Genomic DNA, 14,623 nt, shown 5'->3' on the forward strand with positions numbered 1-14,623 from the left:
ATTCTCTGGGTCTACTAATAACCTGCGTCTCTCATCACCCTGTGTTATTTGACAAGGGACACAAAAATGTCAAGGACAACGAAGTGAAGGATAATGTGTGGCAAACAAGTGATTGCTGTCGGAAGATATAACTATTAACACAAACATTCCGCTCAGGAATTTTGTCTGCATTCTGGTTCCCAGCGAGCGGATCCGGAAATCGCCAAAGTAAAAGTGTTCACCAACATAAAACTTGTAAAATAGACATTAACTTGTAATACAATAAAAGCAAAATGTTGATTTAATGGCTCAGGGACTTTCTTGTGAATTATATTCCTTAAATTAAAGAGTTTCGCTGCATTTTATTAGCTTGGTGCTTTTATTTTGACGGGAAGGCCTGTCTCTCTCGCCCTGCATCCGGTTGCTGACCAAGACAGCGAGGCAACGGCCCCGGACTAAATGGACTCGTCGTGGAGCTTCTTGCTTCTCGCTGCTGTCTCAAGGGGAGTGAGTGTGTGTCTGTGTGTGTCTGAGTGAACATGGCTAAAGTCCAGGTGCTGAGAGCGCTGGTGGAGCAGCGACTGAGTTCGGCCGTCGAAGAGATCTTTGTCCTGATTGAAAGAACCGTGGCGGAGTACGAGGAGGAGATATGTCGGTCAGAGCAGGAGAAGCAGCGACAGAGGAAACAACTGGACGCTTTGTTAAACCCTCGGGTTTTGTTACAGAGAGCAGGTCAGTTATTAACGGAGAATCAGTTTGTCTCGGTTTGATGTAACGGGGAAATGTTGGCGGCGTTGAGGACGGACCAACTGACCGTTATAAACATGAAGAGTAGACGCCGCATCGGCTGCTGGGGAGCAAGAAATGCGGCCGCCATCTTGAACAGTTGAGCAGCAGAAGTAACAGGACGCCAGAGCACTGTTCGTCCAGGCAAAATAGCGTTTTCCGACAGAATAATTGTAACAGAATGTTTTTCACCAGACACCATTACTATGAGGTGTCCAGAACAACATACTAAAAGTCCTAAGAAATCCTAGTTGGGGAAATATGTTTAATTCTCATCAATCCAAGATTGATTTACTGTATAAAAGTCTATGATGCCAATGAGGCCAGACAACAAACACCCCAATTGGGCTATTTTTTTCCTTTACTGCTATCACAATAAAAGTTTACACATTGAAAGTATCGATGAAATGTAACATTTTTTGTATTACAAGTTCCTTTGAATATGCAAATGAGCAATACACTGAATATGTCCAAAATACACCCAAAGAGGCTTTTTTCCCCCCTTTACTCCAACACAATGAAACTTTACAAAATGTAATAAAAAGTAACATTTCTGTATTTCAAGTTTCTTGGAAAATTTATTTTAAATATGCAAATTAGCTCAATACTAATCGACTTATGGTCAAGAAGCCATAAAGCCGCAAACAGCAAAAACAGGGGCCAAATAACTTAACACATTCATTTCCATTCAGTAAATTAACCCATGCATACACACAATGTGAAGTCACTTGCCACACTTGACCAATGCATACACACAATTTGATGTCACTTGCCACACTTACCTGGGTCACTAGTTGCCACAAAAAGACTTGACCTTAAGAATTGATTGCACAGTCTTGTCTCCAGTTTCTTTCTAAATCCATTTTTTATTAGCAAACAAGCCTTACCTAATGACTTTCCCCTCAATTTGCAGAGAACATCAGAAGAAAGTCAGAATACATTAAAGTCGTTTCAATGACTGTGTGTGATGTTATGTTAAATATGCTGTTATGTTCAACAACATATGAGCGGGACTAATAACTTAGATATTTGGCCCCTGTTTTTGCTGCTTGCGGCTTTATGGCTTCTTGACCATAACTCAATTAGTGTTGAACTCATTTGCATATTCAAATTTATTTCCCAAGAAACTTGTAATACAAAAAATGTTACTTTTCATGTATACTTTCATTGTGTGAAGTTTCATTGTGGTAGGAGTAAAGGAAAAAAATAAGCCTATTCAGGTGTATTTTGGGCATATTCTATTAGTGAATTGCTCATTTCCATTCAAATTCATTTTAAAAGAAACTTGTTATACAAGATTTTTTACTTTTGATGGGGGTCATTCCTATGTTCCCTCAGCCCTATGTTCCCACATTTCTAACTTTTGTTGTCACTGAAAATTAGGCCCTATGTTCCCTCAGCCCTTTGGTCCCACCATTGGTTGGGTTTAGGCAATGAAGAAAGGAGTTGGTTAAGTTTAGTAAAAAGACCAGGTAGAGGCTAGACAGGCCAGATAGATAGAGTCCAGGGGCCTGTACTGCGAAGGAGGCTCAATATACCTAGGCTTTGTGCTCAAGATGCAGCTCAACAAACCCTCAAGTCCGCAATCAGAGCTAAACGGTACTGTGACGGTGGTTATCAACTTAATTAGTCAAGTCCGGTTCTCAGCTTTGTGCTCTGCGCGCGTTCACATAAAAGGGGGCGTTTGACGTCATATTATTCTACTTCCGCACGAAATTGATCCACAACGGGCTGATTTCAGCCAAGACGAGTGCAATTGTTTTAATGGAGAGAGTATGAGCGATATTTAAAAAAAGCATGAAGCAACAGTGTTGCTGCAAATATGACAAGAGAGGAGGCTGCTTTTAATTTTTCTGACAGCTCTTGCGCTACTTTTAAATATGAAGCTTTATCCATATAAACTAGAGCAACATCAACCGTCATTTTAAATTGTGTTATATTGTTATATATTTCACTGATCGCAATTATAACGCGAGTGTGTGTTTTATTGGAAGCGAGGCTGGATAGGTTACAGTGAGGATTTTTTTTGGGTGCTGTAGCTACAAGCAAATCTCATAAACAAAGACCTTTTTAAATGTGAAAACAGCGGAGACTTATTCAAGATTTGCGTTTGGGCAACACTGAAATATAACAGGCGACACATCGGAATTAATTTATTCACGGCCACATTAAGTGAAATTATTAACTTTACCGATTATCCATCTGATTATCTGTCCTGCTGCGAGCGGACAACTTCTATCAGTCGTGACTGACTGTACCTATATAAAAGTAAAATATAGGCTATAGTCTAATATATAATGAGCTCCTGACGCTCAGCTCAACGGGTGAGGAGGCGGAGACAACTCTCGGCGGAGACGCTCAGAGAGAAAGTCAACAGCAGCGGATCAGCTGATCTCTCCCTCCGTACAAACGCTCCGTCCTGATCCAGCTCCACTGGACTTTCAAAGTAAAGGTGCCGCCAGCTGTAAATGAGTTAAAATGGTGAAACAGCGGCGCTTTTATAGCCGGTTTTATGATTAAACTCTGAACAATGAGCTAAGCATAAGTTACCATGGTGATCTAGCCTCGTTAAAAGACAGCCACCTTCGCAGTACAGGAGAGGCTGGCTTTACACTCAACATACCTCGCTAACCCACTAAACTGGCTTCGCAGTACAGGCCTCAGATTAGGGCTGTCAGAACGAACTTCGCTATTCGAATACAATTCGAATGTTAGTCAAAATGAGAACATTCGAAGGTGGAAACTAAGGCTGTCACTTTTTATTCGACATTCGAATATTCGTTCGAATGTGGGGGGAAAAGTTCGTATTCGAGCAGTAATGACCTGCTCGATATGCAGGCTGCAGCAAAGATACTCTATTTACCGTCTTTGGCTGCAGTGCCCGGTGCCTGCATAGCGCCGCGGAACGTCCACCGGACGCGGAAGGGCCGCGAACAGCCGAGAAGCGGAGCCAGTTTACTTTCTGTGCCCATATTAACCGCTGGTGTGGTGTCGCAGCGTGCACCTCCGCGGCCGGCTCGCGCTGTGCAGCGTCTGGTCTATTTTGTGTGAGAGCCGCGAGCAATCGCGTCAAGCTGGGCAGGAAGTCAAACATGAAACAACGAGAGTATCCGGTCAATTTTCAAAATAAAACACCGCGACTGTGTGTGCTGCGGCTGCGCCGGCGCGGGGGGGGTAATATTCGAATATATCCGAACGAATTACGGGTCATTCAATAATCGTTCGAACCTCATTTTTCTAAAAACTGACAGCCCTAATGGAAACTGATGTTCGAACGTTAACGAGGCAAATTAACGTAGTGCGTCCCGACGTTCAGAGTAGTACACATGTTGATAAAACAAAATGCAGTTGTTGTTGTGCACAAGGTAAAGCTGCAGCTTCAAATATACGAGCAGAGTTTTTTTTAAATTGCCCGTTCATTCGGCCGCCACGGTGCGCGTATGTGTCCTCACACTACACGCACACCTTTTTTTTTTTTTTAATCGATAGATCCACGGACCACTTGTGTGCTGATCACGGATCAGCTGTGATCTGTTGCACCACTACTCTGTGCCCTCCCTGCAGCCCCCGCGAGGAGGGGGGAGTGGGGGGACGCCGCCCCCGCCTGTGAAGCCGGGTTTCCACCGAATCAACTATCCTTTTTTTTTTTTTTTTTAAATATATACCGCAACATATGGTTCACGTCAAGATAACTTCTGTATTTTTGCTATTCAAACTTCCACAGTCCATAGTTCTCTTTGTTTAACACTTCAAGAGACTTTTGGTTAAAAAAAAAAAAAACATTAAAAATTCGAATGTTAGTCGAATATTTAACATAAGATGGGTTAGAAATTCGAACCTGATTTGGGGGGAAGATTGACAGCCCTAGTCCAGATAGGTAGAGAGAGTCCAGTGGGAACATAGGGCTGAGGGAACATAGGCACGCTCCCCTTTTGATGTATACTTTGTGTAAAGTTTAATTGTGGTAGGGGTAAAGGAAAAAAATAAGCCTATTCGGGTGTATTTTGGGCATGTGTGTATATATGTATGGCTCATTTGCATATTCAAATTCATTTTCAAAGAAACTTATAATACAAAGATTTTTACATTTCATTAATTTTTTCATTTTCTAAAGTTTCATTGTATTGTATTGTATTGTATTGGGGGAAAAAATAGCCCCACTGGGGTGTATTGTTTTCTGGCCGTATTGGCACCATAGACTTTATACAATAAATCAATCTTGGATTGATGAGAATTAAACATATTTCCTCAACTAGGATTTCCTAGGACTTTTAGTATGTTGTTCTGGACACCTCAAAGAAATGATATATAGTGAAACACTGTTTCCGTTACAATTAGTTCTGTTTTTGGGTCCAAAATGTGGCAGCTCGCGTACGCGTAGTTTACAGCAAGTATATCTCGGCCCTTAATGGTGACGGTGTCTATCGGTCCACGGCTCCAGCGCTTCACCCGGACTGTGTTTTTTTTTTTTGGAGTGGACTGCTGCTGCTGCTGCTATCATGGACAGGAGGCTAACGCTTAGCCCCAAGGGAGGGGGCCAAGTTTGAATGTTTAGGTTAAAAGATGAAACGAATAAAACTATACATTCAAAAATTGCTCTGGCAACGCAGGTGATTGCCCGTTTTGAATGGGGAAAGCTGCAACGCTTTTCACCAGCAGCCAGAGTGGTCTGTCTCCTCAATATTAGAACGTCTCTGGTAAAGAGCAGACAGCAGTATGTCTCGAACACAAAGTGGAGGCAGGAATATTGTGGAGCAGGCTAGAAAATATTTAAGTCGTTACCGGGTGTACATACATATAACCAGCGTAGAATAGCAGGAACGGGTGCCGCCGTGTCTGAATGATTATTAAACCATAGCCTGCTAATGCAGCAGCTAATGCTGTTGTTTTTTATTGGTAAAATAAATAACTTAAAGGGATAGTTCACCCTAGAATGATATTTCGCTCATTATCTACTCACCCTCATGTGGACTAAGGGCTGGAAGAAGTTTCAGAGTCCTCCGTTCCTTCTCTGAGTTACAGGGGGTCTTGGTGTAGCAGTGCATGTCCATAACGGTTGTAAAGGGACACCAGAGCTCTTCGTAAAAAAACACACACAAAAAAACATCCAAATACCTCCATGCTGCTCGCATGTAATGTCCGTCTTGTGCTGAAGCCCCAAATTGCGTAATTGTCCTGAAAAAAATTAAATAAGTCTATATTTTAAGCTTGTTTGTAGCGGAAGCTTCTCAAAGCTCCTCTCCTATGGAGTTATTTTTGTCTCATTAATATCTGTAAACGCACAGAAGGTGATCTACAAATGTTCCTTGGTTTGCACACGTGTTTTGCTATCCACAAAGGGTGATCTACAAATGTTCCTTGGTTTGCACACGTGTTTTGCTATCCACAAATACAAATTTCTAATTTGTAACTTGTATTTTGGTTTTTACAAATAAATGTGTATTTGTAAATATATAGTATATTTGTAAATGTATAATTTCCCATTTGTAAAAACAAAAAAGCCATTTGTAAAACCGAAAATTCTGTCTGTGAAGTGTGACTCTGCATTTGTGGATCACCAATCACACACACGCATCTCTCTCCGCAATGACGTATTTCTGAGACAATCCTGCCGAGATCCACACAGATCCACAAACTCACAGCTGCTGATTCACAAAGGGCCGCTCTCCTCACCAGGAGGGGCAGTGTTGGCGAGTAGCTGAATGAAAACTAACGAAGAAGACTGCTACTGGCTTATCTCGAGAAATTATTTTAATTCCCACTGTTAATGCGTCACTTTATTAAGTTTTAATGTTTTTTCATGCGATAAAGTAACTGTTAAGACCCCCAATATGCGGTTAGTTTATCCAAATGACGCCTCTTTGGAAGTTTTCTCCGCCGTTCGCGGAGCAGTGAAGCTCCACCTGTGGAGCAGCTAAGCTAACTAGGCTACCACCGGACGAGCGGTCTATCACAGAGGCTACCGCCGGGCTGCTGTGGTGGTCGGCCGGCTAACCTCCGCTGTCATCCAGGTCTCCCCCGGCTCGTTTTTTTCCCCCGGAATGATGAAGCTGGTTAGCCAGCCCACCGCAGCAGCCCGGCTGCTGTTTAGATCTGATTAGATGTTTAGATGTTAGACTGTTTAGATCCCCAATATGTGGTTATTTTTATACAAATGACGCCTGTTTGGAAGTTTGCTCCGCCGTTAGCCTAGTTAGCTGCTAACTAGGCTACCACCGGGCGAGCGGTCTATCACAGAGGCTACCGCCCGGCTGCTGTGGTGGTCGGCCGGCTAAGCCGCGGTCTCCTCCCAGGGGAGAAAACGACCTGCATTGTTAATGTCAACTGACTGACCGTTTCATTGTAAAACATTTATTTATTGTTGAAGCGGTGGTGACTGTACATAGCCCATCATAGACTAAATAGTTTTGTTTGTTGATATAGCCTACAGACTACACCACTGAATGAGACAACATTTATCTCCTAAAAATAATTCATCCAGCCGGCGGTAAACCTCTAAAAAACTGGCGGTAGATTGATGGGCTCCTTTTCTCCCCTGGGGGGAGGACGATGCAGATTAGCCGACCGACCACCTCAGCAGCCCGGCTGTTGCTTCTGTGATGATCCGCTCATCCAGAGGCAGCAACCGGGTTGGGACTGGTCTCTCCCCTGGAATGACGCTGCGGCTTAGCCGGCGGACCACCACAGCAGCCCCGGCTGCTTCCTCTGTGATGATCTGCTCACCCAGAGGCAGCAACCGGTTTACTGAAGTGCTCGTTTTCTCCCCCGAGAAGACGCCGCGGCTTAGCCGGCCGAACACCACAGCAGTCCGGCTATAGCCTCTGTGATAGACCGCTCGCCCGGTGGTAGCCTAGTTAGCAGCTAACTAGGCTAACGGCGGAGCAAACTTCCAAACAGGCGTCATTTGTATAAAAATAACCACATATTGGGGATCTAAACAGTCTAACATCTAAACATCTAATCAGATCTAAACAGCAGCCGGGCTGCTGCGGTGGGCTGGCTAACCAGCTTCATCATTCCGGGGGAAAAACGAGCCGGGGGAGACCTGGATGACAGCGGAGGTTAGCCGGCCGACCACCACAGCAGCCCGGCGGTAGCCTCTGTGATAGACCGCTCGTCCGGTGGTAGCCTAGTTAGCTTAGCTGCTCCACAGGTGGAGCTTCACTGCTCCGCGAACGGCGGAGAAAACTTCCAAAGAGGCGTCATTTGGATAAACTAACCGCATATTGGGGGTCTTAACAGTTACTTTATCGCAAGAAAAAACATTAAAACTTAATAAAGTGACGCATTAACAGTGGGAATTAAAATAATTTCTCGAGATAAGCCAGTAGCAGTCTTCTTCGTTAGTTTTCATTCAGCTACTCGCCAACACTGCCCCTCCTGGTGAGGAGAGCGGCCCTTTGTGAATCAGCAGCTGTGAGTTTGTGGATTCTGTGTGGATCTCGGCAGGATTGTCTCAGAAATACGTCATTGCGGAGAGAGATGCGTGTGTGTGATTGGTGATCCACAAATGCAGAGTCACACTTCACAGACAGAATTTTCGGTTTTACAAATGGCTTTTTTGTTTTTACAAATGGAAAATTATACATTTACAAATATACAATATATTTACAAATACACATTTATTTGTAAAAACCAAAATACAAGTTACAAATTAGAAATTTGTATTTGTGGATAGCAAAACACGTGTGCAAACCAAGGAACATTTGTAGATCACCCTTTGTGGATAGCAAAACACGTGTGCAAACCAAGGAACATTTGTAGATCACCTTCTGTGCGTTTACAGATATTAATGAGACAAAAATAACTCCATACTCTTCCTGGTCCGTCCAAATCTCGCGTGATTTGCGCCGGCGTCAGTGCGGTTACTGCGAATCACGCGAGATTTGGACGGACCAGGAAGAGGAGCTTTGAGAAGCTTCCGCTTCACGGACTCAGCCATTACAACCGTACAGTGACGGCGGTGTCGTAAATCCGCACGCGCGAAAAATAGCGATTTAAACATCATTCTGCGGTAAAGTCTATGTTTTTTTGGTTTTTATTTGTATCTTATTTCACTGGCTAGCATGTCTGTATACAGCACTGATCTCCTTTTGTTGGTTGTTGGCTTAAGCTCAATAATGCATCAGTGTGGTTTATTTATCTATTTAATTTATTTTACATTTTATGAAATAAATACACAGGGTAGAACCGAACATGCATTATTAAAGGCCGTAATTACAAGTCGGACTGAGAACACTGCAGTGATGTTTGTGCTCTCAAAGCGTATTAGAAAAGCAGTCCCTTGCTTCTCAAGTGATGTGAGTTGTTTTAAGTTGTGTGTAATGTTTGTATTTCAGAGTGTGTGAGGGCACAGGAAGTTCCCACAGAGCAGCAGGAGTGGAGCTCCAGTCAGGACCAGAGGGACTCTGAGCCTCCTCGTGTAAAAGAAGAGCTGGACGCTTGGACCACTCATGGAGGAGAGCAGCTTCAAGGACCAGAGGAGTTGAAAGTCATTCCTTTACCTGTGAAAAGTGAATATGAAGATAATGAAGAGAAACCTCCGCTCTTACAGCTTCAACAGGATCAGGAGGACGGAGGAGCAGAGCCTCCAGCCAGCAGCTCCCCTAAACACATGGAAACAGACACTGATGGAGGACCAGAACCAGACAGAAACACATGTTCAGACAGACATTTACAACCAGATATTAATGACAAGACCTCCGATTCATCCGAGACTGAAGACAGTGAAGATGAGGAGAGGGAGAAAAAAGAACCTCAGTCTGGGTTGAACTCTGAAAATAATGGCTGTGATACTAACAGGAAACGACATAGCTGCTCTGAGTGTGGTAAAACATTTGGCAACAAGACAAACCTGATTGCACACATGAGAACTCACACAGGAAAGAAACCATTTAGCTGCTCTGAGTGTGATAAAACATTTGGCACAAAGTCAGAAGTGAAGAGGCACATGGTAATTCACACAGGAGAGAAACCATTTAGCTGCTCTGAGTGTGGTAAAAAATTTGGCCTCAAAACAAACCTGATGACACACATGAGAATTCACACAGGAGAGAAACCATTTAGCTGCTCTGAGTGTGATAAAACATTTTGCATCAAGGCAAACCTGATGAAACACATGATAACTCACACAGGAGAGAAACCATTTAGCTGCTCTGAGTGTGGTAAAAAATTTGGCATCAAGACAGAAGTGAAGAGGCACATGGTAATTCACACAGGAGAGAAACCATTTAGCTGCTCTGAGTGTGATAAAACATTTGGCACTAAGCCACAGCTGACAGTACACATGAGAACTCACACAGGAGAGAAACCATTTAACTGCTCTGAGTGTGATAAAACATTTGGCACTAAGCCACAGCTGACAGTACACATGAGAACCCACACAGGAGAGAAACCATTTAGCTGCTCTGTGTGTGGTAAAACATTTGGCGCGAAGCCACAGCTGAAACAGCACATGAGAACTCACACAGGAGAGAAACCATTTATCTGCTCTGAGTGTGGTAAAACATTTGGCATCAAGACAAACCTGATTGCACACATGAGAACTCACACAGGAAAGAAACCATTTAGCTGCTCTGAGTGTGATAAAACATTTGGCACAAAGTCAGAGCTGACACAACACATGAGAATTCACACAGGAGAGAAACCATTTAGCTGCTCTGAGTGTGATAAAACATTTTGCACGAAGCCACAGCTGACACAACACATGATGACTCACACAGGACAGAAACCATTCAGCTGCTCTGAGTGTGGTAAAACATTTGGCATCAAGACAAACCTGATTGCACACATGAGAACTCACACAGGAAAGAAACCATTTAGCTGCTCTGAGTGTGATAAAACATTTGGCACAAAGTCAGAGCTGACACAACACATGAGAATTCACACAGGAGAGAAACCATTTAGCTGCTCTGAGTGTGATAAAGCATTTGTCACGAGGCCACAGCTGACAGTACACATGAGAACTCACACAGGAGAGAAACCATTTAGCTGCTCTGTGTGTGATAAAACATTCAGCAGTAAGTCAGTTCTGACACGACACATGAGAGCTCACACAGGAAAGAAACCATTTAGCTGCTCTGAGTGTGATAAAGCATTTAGCTTCAAGGCAAACCTGATGAGACACATTAGAACTCACAGAGGACAGAAAGCATTTAGCTGCTCTGAGTGTGGTAAAACATTTGGCACAAAGTCAGAGCTGACACAACACATGAGAATTCACACAGGAGAGAAACCATTTAGCTGCTCTGAGTGTGGTAAAACATTTAGCTTCAAGTCAAACCTGATACCACACATGAGAACTCACACAGGAGAGAAACCATTTAGCTGCTCTGAGTGTGGTAAAACATTTGGCACAAAGTCAGAGCTGACACACCACATGACAATTCACACGGGAGAGAAACCATTTAGCTGCTCTGAGTGTGGTCAAACATTTGGCGTCAAGACAAACCTGATGAAACACATGATGATTCACACAGGACAGAAACCATTTAGCTGCTCTGAGTGTGGTAAAACATTTGGCAGGAAGTCACATCTGACAGGACACATGAGAACTCACACAGGAGAGAAACCATTTAGCTGCTCTGAGTGTGATAAAACATTTCGCATGAAGACGGACCTGACGAGACACATGAGAATTCACAGTGGAGAGAAACTATAAAGATGTCCAGTTTGTAAGGAACCTTTTAGATTTGAGTCGAACTTCAAACAACACATGACAACGCACAGTGGAGAAAGTGTTCAGTTTGTGGTCGACGCTTCACTAGGAGTAACAGTTTAGCTGCACACATGAGAAAACATGCCAAAGACAACACGGTTGAACTGCCAAGTGTGCGAGGACAGTTTCAGATGGAAAGGATACAAGGACCAGTTCAGAAAGGTTCGTAGACGACCAATAGGCAAATGGCGTCAGAGGCATCGTCTTGTCAGCGACAGTAAACCAGTCTGAAGGATTCAATTCTCTGCTGTTGTCTGGACATGGGTTAAAGTTCACTCTAGTAATACTAGTACTAACACCAATCTGTGAATTGGTTCAAGAAAACATCGCAGACGTTTTTAGGTGTGGTGTTTATATGTTTGGTCATTCTGATAACTCGATGGTTGTGTGTTGCATAAGGACCGATCTTATGTGTCCAAATATGAAGATGTTTATGTTTCATTCTGATCTGATTGAAGTACAAAAAACCTAATATGTTCTTGGGGAGTTTCATTCTGTACAAGTTTGGAAAAAATATCTGTATGTAATGTGTGTGTGTGTGTGTGTTTTGTGTTGCTCTGTGTTGTATTTATTCAGTTTGGGGGAATCACGGTGTCTAGAAAGCATCAGTGGCTGCAGCTGACAGGGACAGCTAACAGTAGCTAAGCTAACGGCAGTAGCAACTAGTAGTGGTAACATTGTAATTTCCTGCAAAGGATTAATAAAGTATCTTTAACTTTAACTTAACTAACGGTAGTAGCAAAGCTAACATCAGGACGTCGTCAGCTGTTAAAAACCCTCCCGTTGTCGGACACGACATGAAACTCCTCCAGTTAGCTCAGTCATGTTGTAACTCAGATATCCGCTAGAAAAAAAAAAATTCATGGACCGTTTATTGAGTCACTGAGTTATTAAAGTTAAACAGCCAACGGTTACCCCGGCTAATCTATGATAACCATGACTAATTGCAAAAACGTGCACACAAATAGTAATGTTTGTCCAATCATTGGTTTTATAGACTTTACAAACATCAGATTAGTCTAAACGGTGATATAGTGACGTGAAAAATGAGATATAGCGAAACTCTCGTCTGTCACTGTTGTTCTCATGCTGGTTTTCTACCCAGCAGTAGTTGTAAACAACGAGGCGATTCGTTCTCAGTGCTGTATAGACCGAATCTCCTTGTTGTTTACATTCTACTTCCGGGTAGAAAACCAGCACATAATTTGAATGAGATCAATAGTAACGAACGAGAGTTTAGCTATATATCATATTTTTCACGCCCTATCACCGTTTAGACAAATCTGAAATGGTTGAAGAAACATTACTATTTCTGTGTGTGTGTTTTGTGTTGCTATGTGTTGTATTTATTCAGTTTGGGGGAATCACAGTGTCTAGAAAGCATCAGTGGCTGCAGCTGACAGGGACAGCTAACGGCAGCTAAGCTAACGGCGGGAGCTAAGCTAACACCAGTACGTCAGCTGTTAAAACCCTCCCGTTGTGGGACACAACATGAAACTACTCCAGTTAGCTCAGTCATGTTGTAACTCATATATCCGCTGGAGAAAATATTTTTTCATGGAGCGTTTATTGAGTCACTGAGTTATTAAAGTTCAACAGGTAGCTAACCGTTAGCCCGGCTAATCTATGATAACCATGACTAATTACAAAAACATGCACACATAAATAGTAATGTTTGTCCAATCATTGGTTTTATAGACTTTACAAACATCAGATTAGTCTAAACGGTGATATAGTGACATGAAAAATGAGATATATATAGCGAAACTCTCGTCCGTCACTATTGTTCTCATGCTGGTTTTCTACCCGGAAGTAGTTGTAAACAACAAGGAGATTCGTCCTATTTACCCAGAATGCGTCGGGCTTTGTGCTGTCTAGAGCACTGGAAAAGAGAGTAACAACCTTGTAATACAAAAAATGTTACCTTTCATCGATACTTTCAATGTGTAAACTTTCATTGTGATAGCAGTAAAGGAAAAAAATAGCCCCATTGGTATTGTATTGTTGCCTTTGCCTTTGTTTTTTTACAGTCTATGATAACGACACACATTGGTTCAGTGGAAGCGCCTCCTGATGGCGGAATATGGGTATTGCAAGAAATGACATCTGACAATGACAATGACATTTTTTTAAGTATATTTTTTGGCTTTTTTGCCTTTATTTGATAGCACAGTGAGATAGACAGGAAAGGGGGAGGCAGAGAGAGGGGGAATGACATGCAGGAAAGGTCTGCCTAACGCGGTATTCGAACCGGGGACGCCAGCGTTGAGGACTGTAGCCTCCACATGGGGCGGCCGCCTTAACCACTGCGCCATGCGCCGCCGTATTTTCAATAATTTAAGGACATTTATAGATCACCCACGTTAATAGCATCATTGAGGATCCTTTACAGATAAATATTAACACAGAGGCGAGTAAAAAAAAAAAAAAAAGTTGTCTACATTAATGTTTCAATCTACATTTTGTAATAAACAAATTATAAGTATAATTTGATATGACCAAGACACCTAAAAACAAAAACACTGCTGTTTTCATCAATTTACAAGTAAGTGGGCAACACACATACATTGGAGTGAATGAGTTTTCTGGGCGCTTTTGCAATACCCATATCCTGATTCCTGCCACTCGGGGCGCAAAACCCTTACCACGGGAGTCAATGGTGGTGTCATTCTCTCTTTTCCAGTGCTCTAGTGCTGTCAAAGTCACATGTGCCAGCAAGGTCTATTTAGAGCATATAGAATGGACAAACTTATCAGAAAGCAAACATTTCCATTTTAAAAATGTTCTTTAAATTGGTCTTTTTTCCTATTGTTTTTTTTAGATAGGTACTGAATTTTAGATCTTCATTAAATGTAAGCCATAATCATTACAAATAAAGTAAATAAATAAAGACATGAAATGTTTCGTTCTGTGTGTAATGGTATGGTATATGTAATGGTAAACTATATGTATTAGTTTCACCCTTTGAATTGAATTACTGACATAAGTAAACTTTTCCTTAATATTCTAATTCATTGAGAGTCGTTAGCCAGGTGGAGCTTCACGACGGAGCAAACCTCCAAACAGGCGTCATTGGATAAACTAACCACATATTGGGGATCTAAACAGTTACTTTCTCGCATGAAAACATATTAAAACTTA

General features: G+C 42.4%; 1 protein-coding gene across 1 annotated transcript; it reads left to right on the forward strand.

Annotated features, from left to right (window-relative positions):
* Positions 1 to 518: 518 nt before the first annotated feature.
* Positions 519 to 11,501, forward strand: LOC146978301 (uncharacterized). The gene is made up of 3 exons (XM_085790578.1): positions 519 to 711; positions 9,105 to 9,718; positions 10,790 to 11,501. The coding sequence occupies exons 1-3, from the start codon at positions 519 to 521 to the stop codon at positions 11,423 to 11,425; spliced, it is 1,443 nt and encodes a 480-aa protein (XP_085646704.1). The 3' UTR covers positions 11,426 to 11,501.
* Positions 11,502 to 14,623: the final 3,122 nt, after the last annotated feature.

The sequence above is a fragment of the Trachurus japonicus genome, chromosome 11 (genome assembly GCF_045865225.1).
Source record: "Trachurus japonicus isolate A0001 chromosome 11, Traja_1.0".
NCBI classification, from domain to species: Eukaryota; Metazoa; Chordata; class Actinopteri; order Carangiformes; family Carangidae; genus Trachurus; species Trachurus japonicus.